The sequence below is a fragment of the Cutaneotrichosporon cavernicola genome, assembly GCF_030864355.1.
Source record: "Cutaneotrichosporon cavernicola HIS019 DNA, chromosome: 2".
Classification (NCBI taxonomy): domain Eukaryota; kingdom Fungi; phylum Basidiomycota; class Tremellomycetes; order Trichosporonales; family Trichosporonaceae; genus Cutaneotrichosporon; species Cutaneotrichosporon cavernicola.
This window is the reverse complement of record NC_083394.1, coordinates 414,720-435,307: the sequence shown is the minus strand read 5'-3', so window position 1 is coordinate 435,307 and position 20,588 is coordinate 414,720. Positions and strand designations below refer to the sequence as shown.

Sequence of the window (20,588 nt, the reverse complement as noted above, 5' to 3'; positions counted from 1 at the left end):
TGACCACAGACTGCGGGTTAACCAAGACAAGACAACAGGTCCCACAGAGGCTTTGTTGCCAGGAACAGACTTCCGCTTCTCGTGCTGTTATCGCGGAACACAAACAGGATGCAGAGCACAGCACAGCATCTACAATGAGTCGGAGTATGACTACAACTAGAAGCCCCACCCATCGTCGGCGTCGGCCTCGTCACTCCCGGTGCCAAAGCCCCAACCGTCGCCCTCACCATCATACTCCCACTCGTCGCCGTGACGCTTCCGCACGACCAACGCCTCGACGCAGACGAGTTCCTCGCCTGGCGGGGAGAGGGCGGGGTCGAGCAGGCCGGCTTCGAGCAGGCATGGCTTGGTCGGCGATGTGGCTGCGCTGGGAGCGGCAGAGTGCACGTCGGCAAAGCTCAGACTCAGGTTGTCAAGAGGCTGAACGAGACCATCGAGGAACGCATCGTCCGCGCTGCCCACTATATTGTGACGGCCTAATCTCAGGCTGCTCGCGCCGGGGACCTGGGGGAAAGCGGGGATGCCGTGCGCCGGCGCGTGCCCGATGAACTCGGCGACAGGCGATCGCGAGCGCTCAGCGTACGGAATGCCGGTGCCATCGCCACGGAGGAGGTCGAGGCGACGAGCCTCTCTCCGCGCAGCAGACTTGCGACGCTTGGCTTCGGCGCGCGCGGCGGCCTCGGCATCGAGCGGACCAAGAGGCTTCTTGCACTCCATCTCGAGGGGGAAGAGCTGGCCATCCTCGGCACCAGTGTCCGTGCCGGTCGTGTCGTCCTCGTCGTCGACAGAGTCGACGTCATCGTCGCCAAAGATAATGGCGCGCGCGCCGAGACGCGGCGGCTCGGGCCCCTTACGCTTCTTCTCGTCGAGCACTCGCGTTCCTTTCCGCGGGCGACCGTGCTCGTCAAGATCGGGCCGGCGCTCCCGTGGCGCGGCGACCACGATCTCCTTGAGGACGAGGACAGTGGCACCGACCTCGGCGGCCATCCGCTCCAATGTAGCCAGGCTTGCGTCCATCTCAGCTCGCGTGAGGCCAATAACCGTTCCGTCATCAGCCAATCCGAGCTCATAGATCGCCTCGTTTCGCCCCTGCTTGAGACGCCAGAGCATCTGGGTGACCAGTCTCGCCAGGCGCTCAGGACTCGGCTCAATGAGCTTGAGCTTGTACTCGATGTGGCCTTCACGGTCACGCTCGGCCGCCAGTTTAGGCAACCCGCGCGCGCTGGGTACCAGTGCGTGGCGCTTGTAATCGTTGTTTGGCGTCGCGACGAGGCGGTCCCACTCGCGCATCGCCTGAGACGTCACGCTCCCAGCAACGCTGTCGTCGCTGTCGTACCGTGGCGACGGGGTGTAGGGCGGCGAGAGGGAGGGCATGCTTCCCTGGCGACTGAGGGGCGAGTCGGCGAGTGGGGTGATCTCGTACCAGGGCGACGGGCGACGGGGTGCATTCGCTGCGATGGCAACTGTGGGTGAGATGCCGCTGGGCGTGTAGCCGGGGGAGGGGCGGTGGGGGGCGGGGGCGGCGACCTTGGCCATATCAGGGGTGCCGGGCGTGAGGCTTTCAATTGGAGGGGGCGTTGTGGCTGGAGGGGTAGGCGAGCTGCCATTGCTGTGGCCATTGGTCTGGTCGTTGGTCTTCACATCCAAGGCGTCGGTGCGCTGGACGCTGTGAATAATAGGAGCTTCAACGGTGGGGAGGATGCCTGCGCCCTCGTCGTTCATTGCCATGACGGGCTTCACGGTAACAGGCTTCAGCGCCGGCGCTCGCGCGCCAGCACTGGCGGGAGGTATTCGCGGAATCGTGGTGGTGATGGAAGGTGTCTACTGATTTCGAGCTACGGATCCGCACGCTCTAACAGGTATTCGGGAGTCGTGGTGCTCAGGAGCGGCCACTGATGTCAGCTTGATCATGGGAGAGATGCACTTGTCGTGGTGCAGAGCACCGAATAGAGGATAGAGGGTACAGGAGACAACGTGTCGCGATGGAGGGGTGATAGAGAAGAGGAGAGGAGGTAGAGAGATGGGAGATGAGAGACGAGAGATGCATAAGAGGGACAAGTGTTGATAGGGTGGCTATTTCAAGGTTGAGTCGATTGGATTAGGATCCTATGCGCGTCATAGTTGAGCGCATTCCGACTCGACACTCCTGCTCTTCTAAACTTCGACTTCGGCTGCCTGCTTCTGAACACCAAGTAGTTGCCACCCAGACATCTAGAAATACATTACAGTTGTGGTCTAAATCGCATCACTAGTGCACTGGTATCACTTGGCGTACCGGTCACTGGCGTCAGTCCATCGCACATAGCACGTTTGCCACCCCAGGGACCACAGTCCAGGGCGGTGACGCACCTCTTCATTGCCGCCCGTCGGTCAAGCATGGCCTCAGCGACACGTCCCTCGCGCTTTGCACGCTTCAAGTCTTTCCTGTCGCCGCTGCTGACGTGGTGCCGCCCGGCGCCCCAGGCCTGGTACTCGGAGCTGGTGTCAGCTATCACTTATCTTATCAATCCAGAAGCTGCGACTCACTTGCGCTTGAGTTCATCCTCGACAGATCCCAGGGCAGGTCCGCCACGTTCGAGCAGACGCGCCTTGCCTTCCCCGCCCGCGCGTCCAGCAATAGCAGCGACGCGTGCCTTTAGTACATGCTCGCGTTGGCACTTGACGCGCAATGCCTCAAACTTCCCCACCTCATCCGCATCCGCGCGCAGCTCGGCCTTCTTGGCCAGGATCGTGTCCTTGGCCGAAGGTGGAACGGACAGGTATGTCCCCGAGGAGGTCTTGAGGGAAAAGGATGGGAAGAGGTCGCCTGGAGACAGGGAGGGAGTGAAGCCCTCGAGCGCGCCACGAGATGGCGTCGATGCAGAGAGCTGGCCAGATGGCGAGGCTGTGAGGAAGGTACCGCTGGCGTCAACTTCAGGAGCTAAGGAATCAAGCCGAACGCGATACAACACACCTGCTTGTCCGGAGGGAGATGATGTCCTCGCTCCCCGCGAGACGGGAAACAACCCAGACGTGGTTAATATCGTTGGGCTCAATGAGGCTGAGCACCTCACTGCTCGAGAGTTCATTCGCTCCCTCTGGAGCCTCGGGAACTTCAAGCGGCGCAGCGTACACTTTTTGGCGCGCAGAGTCCCACTGCCGTCAGCTTGATCACAAGGAGGGCGAGGACGCGAAAAGGTAGAGAATCCAGCGTGATTACCTTCCAGATACCCCGCGACACTCACGGCAAGACAAGTCAACGGCTCAGTGGGGAGGAGGATAAACGTCGGCCCCGCGACCTCGTCCACCGCGGTCGGGAACATCCAGCCTGCTGTCAGCTATCTTCCGTGCTTTTCTTGTCTTGGGTGACATACCGGAGGGATCTTCCGCCGCAAGTGCATCAAGCTCGTCCGTCGGACGCGCATGCGACCTCTTCTTCCTCTTAGGCTTGTCGCCCTTGAACTTGAGCTTTTTGGATACTACGCCGGACATTGTGGACGTTTGGTCGTGTTGTGATTCTGAGCAAAGAAGAAGCAGGTGTAGGTGTAAGTGGAGGGAGGCGGCGAATAGCGGGATCTAATCCACGTGGAGTGGGATAGGACATGTCTAATGCAGGTGATGACAGGAACAACTTGAGGACACGAGCTGCCAACTCTACTGAATAGCAAAACGCTCAATCTCATCCATCATGACCAAGGAGCTCGTCACCCCGGACGAGGTGAGTCGCCTGAGTGACGCGGTGCGAGATTACGCACTGCAATAACTTGTCGCTTCCGCACTTGCTTCTCAGCTTGCTTGTCGAGTAGCTGGCTAACACCAGTTCCTCACGCGCCTCACGGCGACGTTTGCTGGGCCGTCCAAGAGCTCGGTCTGGCTTACACACAAGCGATGTGAGTGTTTCCAAGATACAGGATGCGGCTGTGGGTACTCTCCTGCAATTCAAGCTGCATCATTCCGGTGGCCTGAATCACAGATGTTGCTCTCCTGACCAGCTGAAGCTCTCCCGACCAGCTGACACCAGACACGTACGAGGACGCGATGGCGGACCCGGAGGCCGAGTATGACGTCCTGGTGCGCTGCACGCAGGGCGAGATCAAGTTCTCAGCGCGGGTAAGTGCAACGCTCTTGACGGGAAATCAGCAAGATGGGAGGGATAGCGAGCTGTTTCATTCTGCGGAGAGCTGGCGTGACATCTCTGCCTTTATTTCGCAGCTGCAGTTTACGATCCACCTTCTTCCTGGGTCGTTGTCCCGTTGTGTCAACTCAGACGCCTTCCTTCATCGGCTGCCACCTTGACTCTTATTGCTACTGAGCAAACACCACTCACACCAGATCCCCGCTTCGGCGCTCCCCACCTTCCACGCCGCCTACGGCGCGCTCCTCAAGCAGTCAATGGCACCACACATGCGCAAGCGCGACAAGAAGAAGGAGCGCGCGCGCGCCGAGGCGGCTGAAAAACGCCGCAAGGAGCTGTACGTCGACGTCGTCATCGGAACCGATGGCAAGCGCGGCGCGGGCCGGCGCAAGAGGCAGCGCCAGATTGCGGCGCAGAAGAAGAAGGAGGCTGAGCGCGAGCGCATCGAGCTGCGCGACGCGGCGCGGGCGGCAGCGGCGAAGGACGAGTAGGACAGGCTAGTCAGATTTGTAACCATGGCATCGTATTTGATATTGCAGTGGCATCAAACAAGCCTCGTGGGTCATACAGTACGGGATAACAACAACGGACGAATGCTTCTGGTGATCGGTGGGCAGTGGCAGGGTGGTGTTGTGGTTGGGTGGTGGTGGGGGATGAGGGATGTGGGGTGATTGCTGGTTGCTGGTGGAGATCTAAATGGGTGGTGGGGGTGGTGGGAGGGGAGTGGTTGGATACGTTCTATAACACTGTCACAAGACAAGTTACCGACACCAAGGTATCAGAGTGGTGTGAGGACAGCACGCGGGCGCGGCCCTGCGTACTTGTGTTCAGTCTCGTGTATTCAAGAAGCGCGTGCGGTATCGTCAATCTTGCGCCGCACGCCGTCCAGGCGCTCGCGGATCGAGTTGATCACTGCCGTCAGGTGGAGAAAAAAAGGCAGATAGCCAACTTACAACGTTCGTAGCCAGTCCGGTCTTCTTCGCGCAGCTTGACGCCGTCGTGCATGACGTCGTCGAGCAGCGTGCTCAGCAGCCACATGGCCGTCTCGTAGCCTTCCTCGGCGTTCGGAAGATCACCATGGAGCTCGGCCTGTGCGGACTGGCGCGACTGCCATCAGTTAAGCGGTTCCGAGTACTAGCTCACGATATCGCGGGCACGGTCGTGCACGAGTCTGTCGACGTAGGGAAGTTGCTCAGCAGAGCGGGCCTTCGCCCACTCGGCCTTCTCGTAGACCTCGTTGAACCGCGCACGGAACCACTGCACGACTGTTGTCAGGTACGATTACAACAACTCAACTCACGTTCGTTGAGCTCATCGCTAGTCTGGTACTTCATGTTGCGGTGCTTGCGCGCATCCCAGAATCGCTTGAACCGCTCGTGGCCAGCACAGACAAAGGCAAGCGACTTGAAGTAGACAGCGCACGCGTCACCAGCGGCTTCCTGCGCCTGTCGAAGAACAAGTAAGTCACTGCTCGTCGACGACGTAGACGACGTGCGCCGCGACATGCCAACAGCCGGCACGGCGAATGGCGGCACGTTGGGTGACGGCGGGGTGTGAGGGGTTATCGTCGCTGTGCTCGACGGCGACGCCTGCGGGGGTGGGGGACGCGACGTCTGCGTCCACTGGATCAGTCGATGATCACCCAGCTCGTAGAGCACAAACGCCTTGTGCGCGGCGTCCTCAAGAAAGTCGAGCAGTTCGCTCTCGTCCGGATCAATCTCCCCTGACCGCTCAACCTGCGGCCATCTCTTCGCCGACGAGCCAGTTGCACGTGCTACGACGTTGGCGGCGGTGTGAGAGGTCGAGTTGAGTAACCGAGCCGCGGTGTTGGTTAACACACGTGCGAGGGCGTTGTTGCTGGGAAGTGATCCCGGCGACGACCTCTCGGCGGACATCGCGTAAGAGCCAGGAGGAGGGAACACTGTGGGCGTGGAAGGAAGTGATGGTTGCCGGGTACGGATTGGCGTAGGCCTGACTGTAGGTGCCACCGCGAAAGGTGGGGTAGAACCCATGGCGAAAGGCGGCGAGTACGATGTCGACTCTATGACAGCCTGTGGCGCTGGAGTAGAGTTGATCGTACTGAGCTGAGCAATCGGCCGCGCGCCAGGCACGCGGACTAGTGCCCCGCTGGAAGGTCGACGTGTCCGCTGCTCCAGCTCGTCTGCTAACTCATTGATCTCGACCGTGCGCTTCTCCACGACAACATACTCGCGGCCAACAGAGTCGCTCGCTCCAAGAGCGCTATCGTCCTTGCCAGTCATGGTGATTGGCGGTGTGGCAGCCAGAGGCGAACCTCCGATGAAGGGACGTGGCGCGATCGGTCCGGTCGGTGGCGTGACAACCGATGGGTCGTCCGCACTAATGCTAGTGGGAACCTTCGTGGAGTAGACGCGGCTCTGCTGGGCGGCCTGGTTGCCGATCGCTCTCGGTGTTGTGCGAGAAGGCGTGCCCATATACATTGGGCTTACTGGTGACGGCGGCAGCGCATCGCGCACTGGTTCTGCGGGTTCATCGCCGACGTAGTACTTCGGCTCTGACCTCGGAGTGGGCGTTGGTGCTGAGGTGGATGGGCGTGATGAAAGATCCCCAGAGACGTTACGCTTGATAACAGGGTTCGGACTGGTCGGGGTAGGGGAAGCGAGTGGAGCGGTACCAAACGAGCCGGTGCTGCTCTTGGGATCGCGCGTGTCGCTCATGCCCAAATCGACATCGACAGCAGAGCTGTCAGTGGAGACGTCCATAGACGTCGACACGTCCCCAATGGACTCGGTCATGAATCCGTCCCAGACGCCGCTGTTGAAGAACTCCTCAAAGCCCATCCGCTCGCCCGGCCGCTGTTTCAGCAGACCCCGGATGAGTGCCTTGATGTCGAGCGAGACGGGGATAATGGGAGGTGGGAGACTGCCGTCTGGGAGAGGCTGGTTGGCCCTTGAAGACTCGTCTGGGAACTTGATCCTGTCATTGCCCTTCTCGATCCGACGCAGAAGCTCGACGTGGTTTGGAGCGCGGAATGGCGAGCGTCCAACTGCCATCTCGTAGAGTACAGCACCAACAGACCACAGATCTGCTTTGGCGTCGTACTTTTCGTACCGCAATATTTCTGGCGCCATGTAGAGTGGCGATCCACAGAGGGTCTCTGCCATGGTCGCTGTAGGCAGCACACGAGCGAAGCCAAAGTCGGCGACTTTGAGGATTGGAATCCCGAGTGGGTGTCCCTCGGCCACTTCGTTAGGTGTCGCTGGCTGAAGAAGCAGATTCTGAGGGTCAGTGCTGCATCGGACAATGTCGTATCTGTCACAGCTCACCTGTGGTTTGATATCACGGTGGATCAGGTCCTGAGAGCGGAGGAAGCGCACTGCCTCAGCTGATGAGGTCAGCCTTGTCTTTGTATACCACATGGGCGTGTCCTTTGTCCTTGTGTGTACTCACCCAACTGCCCAAGGAAGCATCGTGTGACTCGCTCGTCGAGGCCGCCCGAGGGAGGGTGAGGCCAAAAGACCTTGCCTCCACGTGACGCGACCATGTTGGACTCGTAGATGCGTGGAACAAAATCAAGAGTCTCGATCCGTCCTCTCTGACGGAGGTAGATTGAGAGGTCATTGCCCGAGCAATACTCCATGACGAGATAGATGTGTGTGTCATTTTTCTGTATTGAGGCGCGTAGCAATGTGGAGGGACAAGCGGTGATCAGCACGAATCCGGTGGGGATCAAGGGGCGTAGAAGTGAATGTGAAGGATGAAGGGAAGGGAAGGAGGAAAGGAACTCACGAAGCAGTCTGTGAGGGCCACAATGTTGCGGTGGTTGATGGCCTTGAGAATGTTGATCTCACTCTCGAGGTTATCTAGGAGCTTGCTGGTGAGCTTCTGGCGCGATACGGCCTTGATTGCGACCGGGATCTTGGATTTCTGTGATGGTGTAAGCACCGCCCCTGGAGATAGGCTCGAGTTGCGACGGAACCTGCTGTCCTCGTCAGCTGATGACTCACCGAACGGTGTCCCAGGTATACAGTCGCAAAGCTGCCCCTTCCTATTTCTTGGCCGACGACATAGTTGCCTATGCGTTCGCGATGTTCGCGGTGACGATGGCCATCACCTTCCTTCTTACGGGCTGCTTCGCCCTCGGACATGGCTGGGACCGGGGGCGGGCGATGTGGAGTAGTGGATCGAGGTGCCGGATGATGGGCTGTCGTATGAGGACTCGTCGTGTGGTGTGGGAGAGAGGAAGGGGCAAGTGTTCGCTATGTGGCCGACGCGATGAAGGGAGAGATGATGGTGTAAGAGAGGGCGTGGTCGATAGATAAGAGTGGGAGCTCGTGTTGGAATCACGGGCTAATGACGTTGATTGTGATGATGGTGATTCCAAAGTGCATTACCGTGGTTACAAACGCGTTTGGATGGGGTTGAGGGGCGTGTTGATGGATAAGAGGAAGCGAGTAGAAGAGTAGAGGAGGAAATTGAAGAGTGAATAATCAAAAAGAGAACAAGACAGTACAAGAGGGAGGGGAGGGAATCGGAGGAGAGGAGGGAATGATCGTCCCGTTATCCACCTCTAAAGACGTGCTGGGTGGCGACAAGCGAAAGGGTTAAGTGGAGGGTAATAAGGGTAATAAAGGGCGGACGGGGTGCGGGCCTCCAAAGGTAGCCAACTCTCCTCAATCTTTGGATTCAAATAGCGAGGGAATGCGCCTAGATGCACCAAACACTGACGACTGCAATAGCAGTAGTGATGGCAAGAACAGCGAGATGTATCCAAAAACCAAGATGATGGGGGATGGATGAGATGAACGCTTGATGGGTGTTTGTGTCGCGGGATGACGCGATGATTTGGGTGGACAGAGTGATGATAACGCGTCCAGGGGCTCGAATGAGTCGACTAGTTTGAGGACCTAGGACCCCAAAGGTCACGCCTTTGTTGATAACGTGTTGTTGTTTCAACGCGGCAACGCGGAAGTGGGTTGGGTGCGTGGACGCGTTTGGTGGTGGTGAGAATCCAGAGTGGTAATGGTGATTGAAGCAATGACAAGACAAGTGTAGAATGTAGGAGCTGATAGCGACGTTGACTCTGCCTTGATCCCTATGTTTTCTGCTGATGTTGTGAATGGTAATGCGGCGAAAGAGGGGAGGAGGAACGGCGACTCGTAATATCTGCGCTTCACTGCGATGCATTTGCTTGGCCTGCCTGGCCTGCCTGGAGCTGGTAAGATTATAATCGAGATGACAATTTGACAATTTAACAAGAGGCTTGCCCGAACCCCCCGCCCAGCACCACTTGCACTTCACATACCCCCTCCTTCTCCCCTTGAGTTGAACATATCAACATGGTCGATCTCCTTCATCTGTCCTGATTCTGACTCGTATCCTCTAACGCCAGCGTTACCCACTCCGTTCCCAGCTTCCCAGTTGTTACCCGTCACATCACCTCACATCACCCACATCACCTCTCATCCATCCCATGCATCGCATCACATGCTTTCCATTGGCTGATCCTGATACGACTCGACCGCTAACAGGGGGGGAAGATACGAGACTCGGCAGGCCCGGGTCCGTGGATCCGTGGGTGGCAACTGGCCAATATTGAGGGTTTCGCCACTCAGTCGGCCGGGGTTGAGCGATCACGCCAGAGCCAATACCTCTGCTCGCATGCTCGTAAGCCTGGTAATGCAAAGGATGAACAGGTTTACAGGGTCAAGGTGACGGAGGCATGCGTCGTTGCATGCCGAGACATTTGGACACGAGGGCATCACCTACTGACCTACCGGCTTCCTCGCCGGCTCACCTTTGAGCATTCAGCCTCAAAAAGGCGCAAGGCACGCATCACGACTGTACCCGAGTTTAAACGCTCCACAGACTGCGCAGGCTCAAAGTCACGGGCACAGCTGTACACCGGTACGGGCACGGATATGGATATGCAGAGTTTACTGCATGCACGGGTTATGACTATGGTGATCGATTACCTTTTCTGGAGAGTATTGGTGGGATATCAGAAGGTAGGTTGAGTATGGTTTCAACTACGTCATACTGATCAACAATCGCCATCATCCCTTCCTCCCCGATCCCTCATTCCATTCTGCTCCATGCCCCCCCAATCACTCATTCTTCCTATTTAAACAGACAACAAACACTATCATCCACAGTTTTATTCAGCCACATGCCCTCGACACAGGAATGCTTCGCGAAATCACGCTCATGTACAGGGATAGTGATAGCGAGCAGGCGCCGAACGTTGGACGAGAGGGTTGAATGACAGGGATTGGATGAATGCGAGGTGGCGAGGTGAGAGATGCCTGAAGAGGTCACCTGGGTTGGGTTGGTTGACCGGCCTATGGGTTATGAATGAGAACCCTCATGGCCCTCAGCAGGTGGGCAATTGGGCAAGTGTTCCGCATCAGCTGCTATAGTGTTATGTCGGGCAGCGTGGGCCAGTGTGAACAACGTGGGCCAAGTGTGAGAAGTGCTGGTTGGCAGTTTGCAGCTGTTCTAGCATAGCCGATGGGCCGGTGTATATTCACCGTCATGGCTCATGGTTCGTGATCATCAGCTGGCACATGTTCTCAAAGGTATCCTTGCATACCAGCTAATCAGCCACCATGACACAATTGATCCAGTCTACATTCCTCTCGAGAAGCTGCCGTTACAGTTCTTGGTCCAATTGGCTTCTTGGCTGCTTGGCGCTTGGCCTGTTTGGGTTTCATGTACAGGTCTGTTTCTCGGGCAACCAGTCGTCCGCGTCATGAGAGCCTCGGAGAGTGTTATCACGCGACCACCCTGCAACGCCCGGCACGGTTCGTCGTCAGTCACAAGGGCTGATGTGGGTATCGTTACCCGACGTGGTCGGCCTAGAAATGAACTCCTGTCGCCTGATCGCTTGCAAGTCCACCGTTGCCGAGGTGATGACTCTCAACTCCAAGAGGAACTATCGGCCTTCGGGAGAGTTGGACGGCAGTTGCATCTGGCCTATCGGCCGGCCCCGGTCTCAGTGTATTGCCCACATCCCTCCTCCTAAAGCAGTCTAAACAGCTCGCCCAAGACGACGGAGAGCGGAGCTTGACGTACGTTGGCGTACGATGCGGGGTGGGAAGAACCGACCGACCGCCAGACCGGTCGACCTCCACCACCTCCACCCCTCCACCTCCTCCACCTCCTCCACCTCCACTTGACCATCTTTGACAACCTCCACCCCTCGCTTGCAAAAGTCTCCATCCCATCAAACTCGCCATGGCAACCGTACGCCTCTTCCCCACCCAAACTCCCACTAACGCCAGATCACAGACGTAATTAACAACCTCGTCCACCCGCGCGTCGTCGAGGCCTTCCTCATCTCGCCAACTTTCACCTCCCGCCTCCCTCAGGGCGTTCAACTCTTCCTCCGCCCCCACTTCCCCGTCACCCCTCGCGCCGATGCCTCACAGGAAGCGCGCGACGCTCTCATTGGAGAGAAATACACGTGGGCGATCGTAGACGAGCGCGCAGGGACACACATCAAGTTTGTCCTCGCCGCCGCCCTCGTTGATGAGGACTTTACCGACGAGGACTTTGACGCGCTCGATGCCACTCTCGCCGAGGGGGGCGGCGGATTCAGGATGTACATGGAGGACGAAGGGCCTTGTTTCCTGCTTGGTGAACGCAAGGTTACCCCTTCGGACCCGCAGCACGCCTTCTTCGAATGGGTGCTCAGTGGGGCGGCGACGGCGAGGGCCGCAGGCCTCAAGGTCATTCTCTCGAATGGGCCGCGGTGGATCATGGTCGAGACGGATGACGGGCTTTCTATTTCGCGCTCGGTCGGGAAGAGGAAGGACGGAAGCGTGCTCGACTCTGAGGGAGCCAATACTAGCATGTTTGGCGGACTGGTTAGCCAGGCTTTCGAGGCTGTTGTTACGCGCGACGCGGTCACTAGCCTCATGGCTGCCAAGGCGCAGGCGGGCCGGTAGTGTTGTGGGCACGTAGGCATGTACATTTGCATGGGTGGTGTGTGGGTGTATAGGTGTAGCGGGCTCTTTGCCCAGCTGGCCCAGCTGCCAGCTGGCACAGGTCATTGTACAGCGATGCTGTCCATAGAGTGGGCCTACCAGATGCAGAAAAATCCGAACCCCCTCTGCCCCACTCTGTTTAGCATATTGTCACCTTCTCCTGTAAGAGCTGTACGATCTTTCCAACACACTTCACAACGTTGATCAATCAACAAGTCTGCACTTCTGGTACATCACTCTTTCCTTGCCGCACGCAACATGGTGGGACCAGGTGCAAGAGACCCGGCGCCCCGGTATTCTTTTCCCTCGCTAGCCTCGCTCCCTTCTGTGAAGAACCGTGCGTGGCACGTTCCTCCATCCGGAACAAACACGCACACTTATCACCACGCTCACTCCCACTCTCGCCCAATCACTCACTCACTCACTCACTCACTCACTCACTCACTCACTCACTCACTACACCATGCCAGCATCACACGCACCCAGCCCGGCACCGAGCTCCGCATACAGCGAGGACGAGTTTGTCGACGCGCATGACGGCCATGATGCAGTTGGCACAGCGAGCCAGGCCGTCGCGCTGATGGACACGGATAGCGTACCAACCACCACATCGCACCAGATCGCTACAATTCCTACCACTGGGGGGTCCTCACCAACTACGTCGTCAACACCCGCGGCCGACCTGCCCACCGGAAGTTCAGCCACGCCCTCACCCCCATGCCCAGCCCTACTCAACCTCAGCCCGGCCTACACGCACTCCGAGGGCCACACGCCCATGGCTACGGCTCCCACCTCCCCCACTTCCCCTCGTACCATGACACCGACAACGCCGACTGTCGGCCTCCCTCACGCCCCTCCCGCAGTCGACAAACCCCGATTGGGGGGCAACGGCGTCCCGTCGCGCCCCTCCCCGCCCTCCCTGCCACCCTCTCGCTTAGTGAGCGCCACGATGGCGCGGGCGTACGCCCTGGCGGCCGACTCCCCCACGGAATTGGAGGAAGAGGAGGTGGTGGAGGCCAGCTCATTTGCCAACTTGGAGGCGGACGTGTCCGAGTTGGCCAACTTGACCCCCTCAGGTGACGACGAGTGGGTCTCGTTCGTACGCGCCCAACTTGTGCGGCTCTTCCCCGACTTTCACGATGCCGAGGGCCACCCGGCCGGGGACGCGGAGGGGGAGGTGGAGGGGCAGGAGGAGGAGGGGGGTGAGCCCGCTGAACCAAGTTTCCGCTCTGAGCTGCTTGCCATGCGTACAGAGATCGGGGTACTGCGGGGTATTGTTGCTGAGCTCTCGGAGAACCAGGAGAGCCAGGAGAGTCAGGAGGAAGCTGGATTTGTCCCCGACGCCGCTCTGGAGCCGCTGGAGCTCGACCCCTCAGCAGTGGGTCTCTCTCTAGCAATCGTACGTGCCCTCGACGCTTCGCGATCCGGTGTGCGCCCCGATTCAGAGGTGTTCGTTTATGACAACCTCTGCGCCCTGCTTGCCGCCACCGTATCTGCAACACTTGTTCCCGTCACTTCATCGGCGCCAGACTCGCCTCCCGCCCCCGCCCCGGCTTCTCCAGTCTTCCCATCCCCACATGCCGCGCACCTCCAACTGGACGCGCACGAGGAGATGGAGAAGGCGCGGGACGTGTCCATCACCCCGGAAGTTGGGACGCCGCCAAAGGCCAGAGTGCAGAGGTGCGAGGCGGAAGAGATGTGTGATGAGGAGCTGCAGGAGGTGGCGGAGATGGCGGGGGAGGCGCAGCTGCTCGTCTCGTAGTGCTGTAGGATGTAAGTATGGTGGTATGCATGGGTTATACTGGCTGCATGAGTATGACGGGTATGGAAGCAGGCAGTATAATATGACTCGGGGGATATACACTAGGCCCTTTTAGATGAGCCCATCAGGTTTGATCAACTTGAGCGATAAGTCACATTCTCATCAAACTGATAAAAGGAGATTGTTTGGTTCCATCCAGCTGATGAGTGAATTACTATTGGTTGAAATTGCCTCGATCTTACTTGGTCGATCAACCCCTCCCCCGATTTAGAATGTCATTTACTTTGTCACATTCAATACCCAAACCCACAAACGCGCAGCAAAGTGACCAAGATAACCGACCTTTGAGTTGCACGGGCACAAGTTGGAGTGACACAAAAGAGTACAAGAGGCAAGATGAACCGCGTAAGGAAGCCGAGTCAGATCACATAGCTTGGATGAGCTCACCATCTGATTATGAGATGAGTGATTAAGTCTACTGGTGCAAACTCGCTCATTTCTCAACCCACCCAAATTAACCACCTTCCTCTGATTACACGCTCATACCTACTCAAGTGACTGCGGACAGTGTCCAATCATTGGAATGCTAACCCCTCAATCAACAAACCAGTGTGTTGCGTAGCGCACTACTGGACCGTCGACGCGGGTACACGGCATGCAAACTCGGTCTTTGTGCTCCTCTCTCGGTATCTATGGCTGATGGATAGTGGTATATCTTTCACTCACAACCTCCAGCTCACCCCTCACCCTCCCACCCCCACCCCCCTATTTTGATATCTCAACTCTCCTCCTTACTCCTAACCCAACTCCCTAACCGCCACCCACCCAACACAATGGCCCACTTGAAAGATCCAGAGAAGGACGATTCGGACACTCTCGCAGCCCACGAAGTCGATTACAAGACCATCATACAAGCAGTTACCATCCAAGATGACGAGACGGCACGCGAACTCCGTCTCCGCCGCCAGGCGTCGCAGGTCGACGCACCAGCGCGGGTGGTTGGTGAATTCCGGTGACTTTCTCCCTCCTTGCGGGTCTAACTCCAGCAACCTCTCGATCCACGTCACGGACTCGCTCGCGACTCCCAGCGCGCATGCAAAGAACAAGGCAGCCCGCGAGCTCTCCGAGCTCGACTGGCACCGCGTGTCCGTCGATGACGCGCTGCAGCGCCTCAACGTCTCCCCAAAATCCGGCCTCGACGCAGACCAAGTCAAGCGGCGCCAGGCGGCCGGCTTCAACGAGATGACCCCTCCCCCACGTAACCTCCTTCGCAAGTGGCTATCCTACGTCTTTGGTGGATTCGGGTCCGTTCTGTTTATCGGTGGCGTTCTCTGCTTCATCGCCTGGCGGCCGCTCGGCGACCCCAACCCAGCTGTGGCGAATCTCGCCCTTGCCGTCATTCTGTTCCTGGTAATCCTCATCCAGACCGCCTTCAATGCCTGGCAGGACTGGTCTACGTCCCGCATCATGGCCAGCATCACCAACATGCTTCCACAGGAAGTGACTGTTATTCGCGACAGCCTCCCCACCAAAGTCCCCGCCCGCGAGCTCGTCTCCGGCGATATCGTCAGTATCGGCCTGGGGAACAAGTTGCCCGCCGACGTCCGGTTCCTCACCTGCAACGAAATGAAGTTTGACCGCTCGGTGCTTACCGGCGAAAGCGAGCCTATTTCATCAACAACCGAGATGACGGACGAGAATATCCTCGAGTCCAAGAATATCGGGCTGCAGGGCACGCTATGTGTCGCTGGTTCCGGCACCGGCGTGGTATTCCAGACGGGCGACGCGACTGTTTTCGGCCGAATTGCCAAGCTCTCGTCGCGCGGCGGACCCCGCCAGACGACATTGGAGAAGGAGATTTTCGGGTTCGTGCTCATCATTGTTGGGTTTGCGCTCTCTATCGCCATCTTCGTCATCATCCTCTGGGCCGCGTGGCTCAACAAGCAACACAAGGGGTTCATCACCCCAGCTACCCTCGTTATTTCGGTTGTGTCGGTTTGCGTCGCTTTCATTCCTGAGGGCTTGCCGGTTAGTATCACAATCTCGCTCAAGGTGGTTGCGAATGCTCTCGCACGCCGCAAGGTTCTCTGCAAGACGCTCATGACGGTCGAAACCCTCGGAAGTGTTAGCGTCCTCTGCTCGGACAAGACGGGAACCCTCACCTCCAACTGCATGGCGGTTACCCATGCTGCCGTGCTCGACGACGAGATGACCCACATTGAAGCACGTGACAAGATGGGGACGGACGAGCGTGTCGCCCAACTGGCCACCATCGCCGGACTGTGTAATGGCGCACAATTCGAGTCGGAGGGCCGCGTAAACGGTGACGCCACAGATTCCGCCATCCTCCGTTTCGCCGACTCGTTGCGTTCCGTAGACGCGACCAACAGCGACTGGGCAGAGGTTTACAAGGCCGCATTTAGCAGCAAGACAAAGTTCATGCTCCGCCTCCTGCGCCTCTCGGGTTCCTCCTCCTTGTCCACGCCCGCTCCGATCTCAAAGCACGACAACTGGGGCAAAGACTCGCTCATGCTCACCGTCAAAGGCGCTCCTGACGTCCTCCTCAAGCGGTGCGCTTACATTGCCACTTCGTCGGGTGTGGAGGCGCTCTCTGCCACCAACCTCGCCCGACTGAGCGCTGTCCAGGCAAAGTGGTCAACACAGGGCCAGCGCGTTCTCCTCCTCGCTAAGCGCGTCATTCGCTCCTCTGATCTTGGCGGATATTCACTCGATTCGGACGACTTTGCAAACCACATGAACGCCAACCTCAACCAGGACCTGACAGTGATCGGGCTTGTTGGCCTTGTGGATCCTCCGCGCGAAGATATTCCCGAGACAGTACGCATCCTCCGCGGCGCTGGAATTCGGTTCTTCATGGTCACGGGCGATTTTGCACTCACCGCCGTGGCCATTGCCGAACAATGTGGAATCGTCACCTCTTCGGCGCACATACAAACCATCGCCAACCTCGATCGTAACCTCGACCTCGCCTCCATCGCCCCTTACGACCCCGACGACGCCGACCGCGCCACACGCTCTCTCGTCCTCTCTGGACCAGACTTGATGGAAATGAACGACTCACAATGGGCCCAGGCGTGCGCTTATGCCGAAATCGTGTTCGCACGCACAACACCTGATCAGAAACTGCGGATTGTTCGCGAGTTCCAATCCCGTGAATGTATTGTCGGCATGACAGGTGACGGAGTCAACGACGCTCCGTCCCTCAAAGCCGCCAACGTCGGTATCGCCATGGGTTCTGGCTCGGACGTGGCCATCGAAGCCGCCGACCTCGTCCTCCTCGACACCTTTAGCTCCATGGTAACAGCCGTAACCTATGGTCGTCTGGTGTTTGACAACCTCAAAAAGACAATCCTGTACCTCCTCCCAGCCGGATCCTTCTCGGAACTCATGCCCATCCTTCTCAACGTGTTGATCGGTGTACCCCAAATGCTGTCAAGTATCCAGATGATCATCATCTGTTGTGTAAGTTTTTCCTCAACCTTATTTCTGAGTCTGACCCCAGCTCACCGACGTCCTCCCCGCCGTCTCGATGTGTTTCGAAAAACCCGAAGCCGGCCTCCTAACCCGCCGACCCCGCGACACCAAAAAAGACAAGCTCGTCGACTGGAAGCTCCTTTTACACGCCTACGGCTTCCTCGGCGTCCTAGAGAGCCTCGCAGCAATGTCCATGGCGTTCTGGTACCTCCAGCGCCGCGGTTACGCATTCAGCCACATCGCGCTGGCGTTTGGAGGTCTTCCAGAAGATGTCGATCCCATCAAATTCAACGAACAAGTCAACGTCGCACAGAGCGTCTACTTTTTCACTCTGGTTTTCATGCAGTTTGGCAACCTCCTCGCTACGCGCACGCGCCGGCTCTCGTTCTTCCAGCACCCGCCTTGGGGCGAGACGGCCAACTGGTACATCCTCCCCGCTATGGCGTTTAGCTTGGTCTTCCTATTCTTCCTCAGCTATCCGCCATTCTTCCAGAGCGCTCTGCTCACCCGCGGTGTGCCGGTTGAATATATTTTCATTCCCATCACTTTCGGTATCGGGCTCCTCTTCCTCGATGAGGCTCGCAAGTTCTGCGTCCGCAAGTGGCCAAAGGGCTTCCTCGCCAAGATCGCTTGGTAGCAGCGTTAGACTGCCAAACTGCCAAGACCACGGATTCTGTAACACCACTACAAAGTACTTGATATATATAGACCAAAATTGACGACTCCTAGATGAACATGCATTCTTGTTTCAACGATCTCTTGTGCGTCTAACCACCACCACGTGTCTATAGGTACATTTTCATTCTACAACGTTTACACGACATCTACTACGCAGCCTTGGTCGACGTGGCAGATTCCGACGACTGCGTGTTGCTACCAAAGTAGTCGCGCTTGGTCGAGTCGACCGGCTGCACATCCATCTCCTTGCCCTTCTTGCTCGGCTTGGGCCGGTGTGTGTCGACACTCGCAATGGGGACGGGGAAGCGCTCCTCGAGACATCCGTACGCACGAGGCGAGATGCGGATCAGAGTATGCAGCGGCACATTGATGTACGGCAGCTGCTCCTGGCTCAAGCCCATAAAGTAGGCGTACAGGCAGCGGATGATCGCCTGGTGACCAATGATGAGGACATTGTCGGCGCGCTCGAGCTCCATGATAACCGGCTCTAGACGGACGACCACGTCGCGGTACGACTCACCACCACGGTAACGGTAGTTGAACTTGTCGTCGTCGCGGGCCTCGTAATCCTCTGGGTACTTTTCCTCAATCTCCTCGTACGTCATGCCGTCACAGACGCCAGCGTCAAGCTCGTCAAGCGCCTTCCACTGCTTCTTCTCGCGCGGGAGGTGCGAAGCCGTCTGGATCGTCCGCGTTAGTGTCGACGTCCACACATCGTAGTCGACGTCGCCAATGTGCTCCTTCACGAGGCTCGGCAGTGCCTCCATGTACTGCCTTCCACGAGGGGACAGCTCGGCGTCGCCGCCAATTTTGCCCTGTACGTTGTACATCGACTCGCCGTGCTGGTGTCAGTTCCAGTTAGGTTCCATCAACTCACCCGCGACAAGTAGATGCTGCGCGGCTTGAGGTGCAGGTTCATGAGGTAGAACGCCATGCGCGATTGAAGATAGCCATCGATCCGGTTGATCGTGACGCGGCTGCCGACGTTCAGAATGCGGCAGTACGACATGTCAGGCTCAGACACGGTCTCGTAGACGCGCTCGTACGCCTCGATGCGCTTGCGGAAGTCGGCGATGGCCTCTTCGCGAGACATGCCCGCATAGTCCGGGTCACCCGAGGACGCTTTGAGCGCAATGTTAGTCGCAATCACGTCCGGGTCGTCGCACACCGACTCGAGGAACATGAGTTGCAGGCCAGGCTCGCGTGCGACACGGTCACGGATCCACGCTCTGCGCTCGTGAGTGCTGTTGGTTGCGTCTGCGTGTCAGTGTGGCCCAACACGGGCGTGCGTTCCGCACCAAACTTACCCATGATGCCGACATTGCCCTCCTTCTTGAGCCACTCGATCAGGCTCTCAAGCGCCTCCTCAGCTAGCTGCTCACGCGTGGCCTTGGCGTCCGCGTTGCTGTCCGAGAAAAATGTCGCAGAGTGGTCGGCCTTGTCGCCGCCTCTGTCCGCGTCAGCCCCTCGCGCACAGACAAGGAATGTGAAGGTATGAAACGCAGATGAATGAAACGCACAGTTTGGCCGTCTCACGCGCCTTGGACCGCCGGAGCTGCCCTACATTGAACACCTCAACATTGTACTCGAGCCACTGTGCGTCAGATAAGCATGTAAAAATGACGCACGCGGAGGTACCGCATCATCTTGTTGGAGAGGTATGACTTGCCGCGCGCAGGGAGACCGACCTGGGGTTAGTGGAGCCTTATCGGGGACGAACCATGGCGACGACAATCTTAGCCTCGGAGTAGTCAGGCTTCTCGACTGAATGTAAGCAAAGTGCGAGGAGTGAGGTGATAGCACTCACCAACACCGCCGATACCGGACACCGAGGGTGCGCGCTTGAGCCCGTCACTCGAGTCGCGGCTCTGGCGAATAACCTTGGTGCTGTTATCGAGCTGTCTGAGGCTGGTGTTAGCTCCCCACTTGAAATGTGACGCACAGGTCGGATTGCGCGCCAAAATGTGGTGTGGCAGGCGGCGAGTGGAAACGCTTGTCGGACGCACCGGCTTGCAGGGCACCGACCTGCGACGCACGTCTAGAGGCGGGATTGGAAGCGCTCGCGCTCTCGGGCGGCGTAGTGGCTGGCGTGGGCGGGTGGCTCAGGCGCAGCTCGTCAATCTTGCTGATCGCCTCTGCCAGCAGGTCGTGGCCCTCAGAACCGGGCACTGGCATCACCGAAGCCGCATCAGGAACCGGTATGGCCGACGTGGACTGCTGAGTGACAGGGTTCTTGGCAGTGAGCGGCTTGAGGAGGGGCGACCTGGAGAGTGGGGAGCGGGAGCCAGGAGAGCGTGTGCCGGGCGAGCGGGTGCTGGGAGACCTGGAGAGGGGCGACTGTTTGCCTGCGGTGGACGTGGGGACAGAACCCGCGTTCGTCCTCGGGACGTCGGGCGGGGGCATGCCACTCATTGTTTGATTGAGAGAGTTGGAACAAAGATTGAGTGTAGATGAGTTGATGAAGAAGAAGGACAAGCGAGTGAGGCGAAGTGTGCGACTCAACAATGGGTTGGAGAGTGACTGTTAGTTGCGGAACTAACCACCCCGCCTTTCACCCAAATCACCAATTGTG

General features: G+C 58.2%; 8 protein-coding genes across 8 annotated transcripts; 4 read left to right on the top strand and 4 right to left on the bottom strand.

The window, feature by feature from the left end:
* Window positions 1-156: 156 nt before the first annotated feature.
* Window positions 157-1,728, bottom strand: CcaverHIS019_0201700 (uncharacterized protein; the record flags this gene model as incomplete). The annotated part of the gene is made up of 1 exon (XM_060597152.1): window positions 157-1,728. The coding sequence occupies one exon, from the start codon at window positions 1,726-1,728 to the stop codon at window positions 157-159; it is 1,572 nt and encodes a 523-aa protein (XP_060454074.1).
* A 534-nt stretch (window positions 1,729-2,262) lies between these two features.
* Window positions 2,263-3,471, bottom strand: CcaverHIS019_0201690 (uncharacterized protein; the record flags this gene model as incomplete). The annotated part of the gene is made up of 6 exons (XM_060597151.1): window positions 2,263-2,281; window positions 2,350-2,478; window positions 2,527-2,901; window positions 2,954-3,135; window positions 3,225-3,307; window positions 3,354-3,471. The coding sequence occupies 6 exons, from the start codon at window positions 3,469-3,471 to the stop codon at window positions 2,263-2,265; spliced, it is 906 nt and encodes a 301-aa protein (XP_060454073.1).
* A 196-nt stretch (window positions 3,472-3,667) lies between these two features.
* Window positions 3,668-4,605, top strand: CcaverHIS019_0201680 (uncharacterized protein; the record flags this gene model as incomplete). The annotated part of the gene is made up of 4 exons (XM_060597150.1): window positions 3,668-3,697; window positions 3,800-3,869; window positions 4,001-4,089; window positions 4,312-4,605. The coding sequence occupies 4 exons, from the start codon at window positions 3,668-3,670 to the stop codon at window positions 4,603-4,605; spliced, it is 483 nt and encodes a 160-aa protein (XP_060454072.1).
* Window positions 4,606-4,955: 350 nt separating this feature from the next.
* ATG1 (uncharacterized protein) lies at window positions 4,956-8,241 on the bottom strand (the record flags this gene model as incomplete). Its single annotated transcript, XM_060597149.1, has 8 exons — window positions 4,956-5,026; window positions 5,068-5,221; window positions 5,258-5,379; window positions 5,415-7,371; window positions 7,420-7,478; window positions 7,544-7,760; window positions 7,883-8,020; window positions 8,101-8,241. The coding sequence occupies 8 exons, from the start codon at window positions 8,239-8,241 to the stop codon at window positions 4,956-4,958; spliced, it is 2,859 nt and encodes a 952-aa protein (XP_060454071.1).
* Window positions 8,242-11,329: 3,088 nt separating this feature from the next.
* Window positions 11,330-12,042, top strand: CcaverHIS019_0201660 (uncharacterized protein; the record flags this gene model as incomplete). Its single annotated transcript, XM_060597148.1, has 2 exons — window positions 11,330-11,338; window positions 11,377-12,042. 2 exons carry the CDS (start codon window positions 11,330-11,332, stop codon window positions 12,040-12,042), a joined length of 675 nt encoding a protein of 224 aa, XP_060454070.1.
* Window positions 12,043-12,544: 502 nt separating this feature from the next.
* CcaverHIS019_0201650 (uncharacterized protein) lies at window positions 12,545-13,843 on the top strand (the record flags this gene model as incomplete). The annotated part of the gene is made up of 1 exon (XM_060597147.1): window positions 12,545-13,843. One exon carries the CDS (start codon window positions 12,545-12,547, stop codon window positions 13,841-13,843), a length of 1,299 nt encoding a protein of 432 aa, XP_060454069.1.
* An 833-nt stretch (window positions 13,844-14,676) lies between these two features.
* On the top strand, window positions 14,677-17,975 carry CcaverHIS019_0201640 (uncharacterized protein; the record flags this gene model as incomplete). Its single annotated transcript, XM_060597146.1, has 3 exons — window positions 14,677-14,855; window positions 14,890-17,326; window positions 17,367-17,975. 3 exons carry the CDS (start codon window positions 14,677-14,679, stop codon window positions 17,973-17,975), a joined length of 3,225 nt encoding a protein of 1,074 aa, XP_060454068.1.
* Window positions 17,976-18,165: 190 nt separating this feature from the next.
* On the bottom strand, window positions 18,166-20,428 carry FBP26 (uncharacterized protein; the record flags this gene model as incomplete). Its single annotated transcript, XM_060597144.1, has 8 exons — window positions 18,166-18,858; window positions 18,894-19,273; window positions 19,324-19,466; window positions 19,537-19,610; window positions 19,645-19,704; window positions 19,737-19,780; window positions 19,824-19,924; window positions 19,959-20,428. 8 exons carry the CDS (start codon window positions 20,426-20,428, stop codon window positions 18,166-18,168), a joined length of 1,965 nt encoding a protein of 654 aa, XP_060454067.1.
* Between the last annotated feature and the right edge of the window lie 160 nt (window positions 20,429-20,588).